This window comes from Sturnus vulgaris, chromosome 2 (genome assembly GCF_052056855.1).
Source record: "Sturnus vulgaris isolate bStuVul1 chromosome 2, bStuVul1.hap1, whole genome shotgun sequence".
NCBI lineage: Eukaryota > Metazoa > Chordata > Aves > Passeriformes > Sturnidae > Sturnus > Sturnus vulgaris.
In genome coordinates, this window is record NC_142244.1 from 56589530 (window position 1) to 56596281 (window position 6752).

A 6752-nucleotide genomic window follows, 5' to 3' on the forward strand; every position below is an offset into this window, starting at 1 on the left:
CACCATCGAAGGATCAGACTTGTGCATTATTAGACATGGTAAGAGCATCAGAAGCACAAAAGATATTGAACAATCCTCTGAGATTTGTGTGCACCTCTCACTGCTGATTGTCGATACAGAGCCTTAAAATATCCAAGAGTGGGAAACATTCCACTGAATACCAGCAAGAAGGTGCCAGTGCAAACTGCTGTTGCTGAATGTGGTACATAAAAACACTGTGAGCCTGTTTCTTTGGCTGAGAACACAGCTCTGGCTCACACAAGCAATGCAGCTACTCCAGCATCACACGGTGCTTGGGTTCCCTGGGCACACTGATCAGCTGTGGCACAGCACCACGTTATCACAGCTACAGCACTGACAGCTGCAGCCATAAACAAACAGTCCCAAGGGAACTGCCTGGGACTGAGGCCAAGTGCCCTGGAACAGCCTGCACCTGTACCAGTAAAACCTCTCGCCTTCCAACACATCCTGGCAAGCGGTCTGCTGGGAATGATCCCTGCACCATGGCAACGTGGCCAAACAAGCTCCTGGCCCATGGTAAAACTTACCCAGGAAAGAGATAGAAGAGAGCTAAATGGCCTCGTTCAAACTGATGCCATCAAACCATTTTAAGGATTCAACAACATGGAAAATCTGTCCTGTGTTCAGGGACACAAAAACATGCTGTTTAATGCACTGGCTTGACTGGAACCAAGGTCTCTGAGCTGTGCAACATCTCCAAAGGCAACCTGCTGTGTAAAACAAACATACCTCAAGTAATTCTAACATATACCCCAATAATAATAATAAAAATAATTCTAACTATACCCCAATACGCCTGTGGTCTCCATTGTGAGGGCTCCTTAATCCCACTTCCCAAAATTAAATAGTGGAAAGTTTACAATCTCTTCTGCTCTTTGCATCCTTTGCTTGCTTAGGACTGATGGAATGGAACCTGCTGGATTCACATTTCCCATGCTTTCTCTACCTAGAGTTGTGGCACATTTCACTGTTTCATATTAAGTACTGTATTTAACAGCTTCTTTTTGTTCCCTCCCTCAGAAAATGCTCCACAGAGCACACAGGAGTATTTTATAGCAGTTAAAGCCTCAGGTATAAATTAGAAGGTTCGGCTTTATGGCTCTGTCCTGGGTTTCTTATCACCAAATTCCTGCAGGTCAGATTGCAATTTGCTTCATTATTACCAGTCCAGCACAAATCTGTTACCCTCATGGTACTTCTACTTGTGCAGTCAAGATGACTGAAATGGTTACTCACAGCAACTTGTCTCTAAACTCCTTGCTCTGAATTTCTAGGAAAGTGACAAAGGCAGATGACAGGTTCCCATTAGGCAGCTCTAAACACTACACTCCCGAGTTTATCACAAAAAAGCAATGTTTGAGACCCCACATGAGAGACACCATTGTTGTATAAGGTATGAAAAGTCTTCCAGAAAGCAGCTGATGAGGCAGGACCACCCTGTGCTTTAGTGAGCACACCTGGCTGCACACCCTGCTCACCATTCCCTCACAGAGCACTCCCAGAGGGACACATCAGGTGCCATGTATCCACCCATGCCAGGCTGGGACTGACTTATCCTCCTGAGGTCCTGGTTCTCTTAATTAACAACAGAAGTCTGATTTATAACAAACATCAAACCTTCACACAGCTACATTTAGCTGAGGTGAACCTCACTGCTTGCTGGGACCTAAAAATTACGGATTCAGCACAGAACTCATGGCCTCCAGAATGTGACTTAATGTCTGTTTCAACCTTGCTTTCCATGCCTTGCTTCAGTGCCTGGGAATCTCAGGTGTGCCTGCCCTGATGTTCAACCAAACAGCTTCGCTTCACTGAAGTAAATCTGGTTGGAAATGGGGCCTCAACCCCAGTTTGTGACAAACAGCTCAACTTCACATTATTCGAATGTCAAATCAGAGACAACTTGAGTATCATGACACATCTGGACTGATGGGTCTATATACAAAGTGAAAGTGTCAGCGAAAAACTCACAGCAAAATGACCTCCAAAACAAAAGAAGCCCCAAGGTAAAAACAGGCCTTAAAATAGCTTTCAACATCAGTGGTTTCTGTTCCTGAGAGTTTCTCACAGATGGATGAAACATGTGACAAGAGACCGACATATCATTTTGAAGGACTGCCATACAAAGTTGTAAGAGTTGAAATCCTTAAAGCCAGAAATATGAGACATGAAAGCAACCTCTAATCCCAATAAACCATTCAGCTATTCATTTGATAATTTAAGTGAACCATTCTGACTGAGGACCCACATGGATTACAGTGCTCTTGATATTTTATCTCTAAGTGGGGTACAACTTCATATATATATATATGTACACATAGGCTGCCTTATCTTCTATTAACAAGTGTATTTGCTGCTTTAGAACCTCACACCTTTTACTGAACTGCAACAATTTAAAAAAAGGTTTTTTTGATCTGCTTAAGATATAAGTTAACAGAGGCTCAAATGATTTGTGACTTGGCCAGGATCACACATGCAGCTAGAGAGAGCCATAAGGATAACCAATAAACAAGTACAGCACACTCCAAAGATGAACGTAATCTCTGCAAAATTAATTTGAGGAATGAGATATACAGGAGAAATACAGGAGAAAATATAAAGGAGGCAACAAGCACCATGAAAATTAATAACAGCAATGGATTTTGCTAAATACCTGTTACAAATAGCTGCTTCATGGTACAGGCTCATAAACTTCAAACATCTCGTTTCTCTGTTTTGCAATGGATTTCTTTATATCTTGTTGAACTGTTTTGTTGCAGTTGTCTACTTTCAAAAAATACTATAACCTTCCTTCCTAAAATTCATCAAATACTCAACTACTCTTTAATTCAGTTTGCATCATCAATATTTACATTTTAAACTTATTATACAAAAGATCTCCCCACCTGGTACTTCAGCAAGATCCCCCATTTTCTCTAAAAAGATTAATAATTTATTTGAAATACAAGAGGGTAAGTTGCAAATTCAAATAAATTAAAAGCTATAACTTCTCAAAACTTTAAATTACTTTAAAGTGATGGAAAAAAACTACATGTTTAGGCAAACTCTGAGACAATCAGTGAGCTAATGATTAAAGTGTGAACCTTTTAAGGCATGGGCTCTTACAGATGACTAAGTGAACAAGTAAATTTCTGCTGGGAACTGTCATGGATGTTGAAATGTTTAGAACTTTCATTATTTAGAACTGAGAAACTACCTGTTTTTCCACATTCACTTGGGATATTGGTCCTGAACGCAGTGAATTAAAATTATGCTTTGGCCTTGATACCAGTGGTAGCCAATCTGTCTCGTTACCTTGAAATCAGGCATGTCTGACCACTTCCAAAATTGTCTTAGTTTGTCATCTTTGCTGTTCAAAGACAGTGAAATAGCAGCATTTGCATAGCTTGTAAAATGAAGAAAACATTAAAATTAATATTTCTACAATTGATTTTAAGTAACTGTTATTTTTCTCACTTTTTTGTTTTTCTTTGCCATTTAACTACAGTTCCGAGACATACACATTTCTCCTCCCTTCAATCTTTCTTCCACTTGTTTTTCCTCTCTGTTTTCTTTCTAATAAAAGACCAAATAAAGACTATTTTATTCTTCCTAGAATGTCAGGTTGTATAGTACAAATCCACTACTAAAACTATTACCAGAGAAAGCTCTGTGTCCCATACTTCTGGACTAAAAGTTTTCAGTAGCAGATGAAATAAGGTTTTTATACCAAAAACTCCCAAAATATATTTCCTGAGAAGTTACAAATTATATAGGCAAAGTCTCTCAGATCAAGGATGGTCAAACTATTTCAAATCTCATTAATAAACAGCCAATATAAACTAATTGGCTTATGCGTTCTACACCCTTTATTTAGGCACTTGACAACACCAGCTCAATCCATTCTTATTGGATTCAGGAACTCCAAATATGCTATTTTTGTTCAGCGGACTCTTTGCCAGCCCTATTTACCAAGAGGAACATATTTTCCAAAGGATTAGGAAAATGAAGGGTTTGAATTGTAATTGATCTTGCCTTTAGCAGAGAGTTTTGCCTGCTTTTGTAGCTGGCAGCCACAACAAAACCTTAAGTAACATATGCCCTGTGGAGTACTTGATGTGTTCAATTTGTTAGCTGCTCTAAGCAGCTTCAGCAGCCCAGGCTCCGTGTAAGAGCTCACACATCATTACATACAATCATTGAGATGACAAGGGCGTGCAGTGCCTGGATTTACTACAGTCACTATCCACTATTGTTCCCTGAGTGACAGAAAGGGACCACTCCATGCAAAACTGTTACTGAACCACTCTGACGGTTCTTCCTCCTTATTCTTTCAGAGGATGATTGCTGAAGCTCAGAATAGTTAATTAATTTTCTTTTTAATTTTTTTTTACCCTTGAGTAATTGGAGAAAAAGGAGTACAGTTCAATTTAGCAATAGCTGTGATGGGACTGAGACAAAGCAAATAGATCTTCTGGTAACAGGGAAAAGCAAGTGCTGTGAACAGTTGGTTTGGTGAGAAAGCTGAAATATAAACATTGTGAAAGAGACATACGCAACATGTTTATCAGAATTAAATAGCTGCTAAACAAAACTAAAAATAATAATTGAAATGCAGAGACCCATTGCTTTTCAAAATAAACATCAGTGCAAAGCACTGCAGTTATTAATTGCCATATGTTATTGTTCAAATTCCTCAGACAGACTCTTCCACCAACCTATACTTTCAAGTGTCATGCATGGGGCAAAGATGCTTCATAAAATCATCAGCTTTAGCACCTCATCAACACCAGACTCAAGCAGCTGTCACGCTGGTTCCTGAGGTCTAAAGGCTAATGTCACCAGCTGGGTCAAACCCTTCCAAGTGTCTGTCCCAAGGAAACCCAGGTTTTTCCATTCCAGATAAACACAGCAAATTAAGAGTGACTTGACCAATCAAGGGGTTTTTGAGCTTTGAACCAGGAATGAGTTCACAGATTACTTTGTCTTCCTCTTACCCATGTTCCTAATGGGGACTAACCTATATGTGGAAGAAAGGCTTAGATTTTTTCCTTTTAACTTAAGACACATAAAGTATTTTAAAGACTTTCAAAGCCTTTAGGTGTGTCCACAATACAAGGTGATGGAAAAAGTCCTTAACTTCTCAGACTACAGAAGAGATTAAAAGATTATTTTAGTTACTAGCTGGATGTATGAAAAAGATTACCATATGCCATTTTCACCTTTTAGATTTTTATTTGTAATATTGTTCCTTCAGTTTTGGTGTTGTGCACCTGACAGCACTGTGCAAAGAGTTAGCTTTACAGTTTCGCAAGAGTCAAACTAGAGGCCAAAGGAGATGCACCAGGCAAGGAGCTTGGAGAGAAACAGCTGGAAGAGCAAAGAGAGAGGAGAAGGAAGACTCAAGAAAGAACAGCCTCAGCAGGAGTATGCAACCTCCTTTTGCCCTTCTGGAGCCAGAGGAAGAGCAAAGGCTCATTGCCATTCCTGACAAGATACCATGGCAGCAGCATGTAGGACAGGCTTGAAAGCACTTGTCTTTCTCTCCCACAGAGATAGGCTGAAGGTGTGAGCTGAATGGGAGATCCCATGGATCATCCTTGCAGCTCCATTAACTCAGATGAAGTCATACAGCTAACACAGCACACCTCTGGCAGTAGTGAAGTCAGTCATGAAGTCAAGGGAAAAAAGTTTCCTTGACTGAGATGACACTACCAGCAAAGTTTACAGCAGTTCACAGACTAGCATGGTGAGTATCACAACGAGAATCATGACAACACATGACAACAGCAACGCACTCTCAGGATGCCTACAAATCTAACTTGCTTTTGTAGACGGCTCTAAATGGTCCTTCTAAGGAGTCAACTCTCTTTACCTGATGCTATCTGGGTGTCACTGCTAGAAAGAGGATAGGTCCTGGACACGCTTCCAGACCATCCTCAGCCGCACTTTCCCTGGGATACAGGCTTGGCGCGGCACCAAGCCCTGACCAGCGCATCCACAGCCCGCGTAGCTGAGCGCGGGTCCCACCGCCGAGCCATCACAGCGTGCTTTGGAGCTCCAACTTAAATCCCGCAGCCACGGCCTCTCCGTGTCCTCCTCCCCGTGCGCAGCAGAAGGACGGTGGGGATTGCTTCACCGGAGGGGAACGCGAACTCCCCGGGGCAGCGGGAGCAGGGTGATGCCTCCGCGGGGGTCACGCCGGGCGAGTCCCAGGACGGCAGGAGGATAGGAAAGGCAAGGCAAGGAGTCTCGGCGCTGAGCGGGATGCTGCCGGGGCGCCGGTGGAAGGGAAGCTCTGCCCGGGACACGAAGCCACCGCCCCAGCCCTTCCCCAGCCCCGCCGCTGCCGGCAACAAGTGCAGCCCAGGAGAGCCGCCCGCACTCACCCGCCCGTCTCCGCTCCCGAGTCCACGCACTCGTCCTCGCCGCCGGGCTGCTTCTCCATGGCGGCGGGGCTGGGGGGCCGTGTGCGACAGAGAGAACCGCGGCAGCCAGAGCAGCGACAGCCAGAGCAGCGACAGCGGCAGCAGCCACAGCGAGAGCAGCGCCCGCCCGCCCGGCCGGCCCGGCCCCCGCCCCGCGCTGGGAGAGGCACCGCCCGCCGCGCCCGCCGCCTCCTGCGCGCCCGGCCCGCCGCGCGGCCTGCCCGCCACGCCGGGACACCGCGGGCACAGCCTGCCTACAGGGACACCGCCGGCACAGCCTGCCTACAGGGACACCGCGGGCACAGCCTGCCCCTGCCAGCCGCG

The 6752-nt window shown here is 44.3% G+C and overlaps 1 protein-coding gene across 1 annotated transcript in view; it reads right to left on the reverse strand.

The window, feature by feature from the left end:
- Nucleotides 1-6481, reverse strand: part of FAM124A (family with sequence similarity 124 member A) — a 41856-nt gene extending 35375 nt beyond the window's left edge. The window contains exon 1 of the mRNA XM_014868850.2: nt 6390-6481. Within this exon, the coding sequence (XP_014724336.2) occupies nt 6390-6448 (59 nt within the window). The 5' untranslated portion in view covers nt 6449-6481. The remainder of the gene's footprint in view (nt 1-6389) is intronic.
- Between the last annotated feature and the right edge of the window lie 271 nt (nt 6482-6752).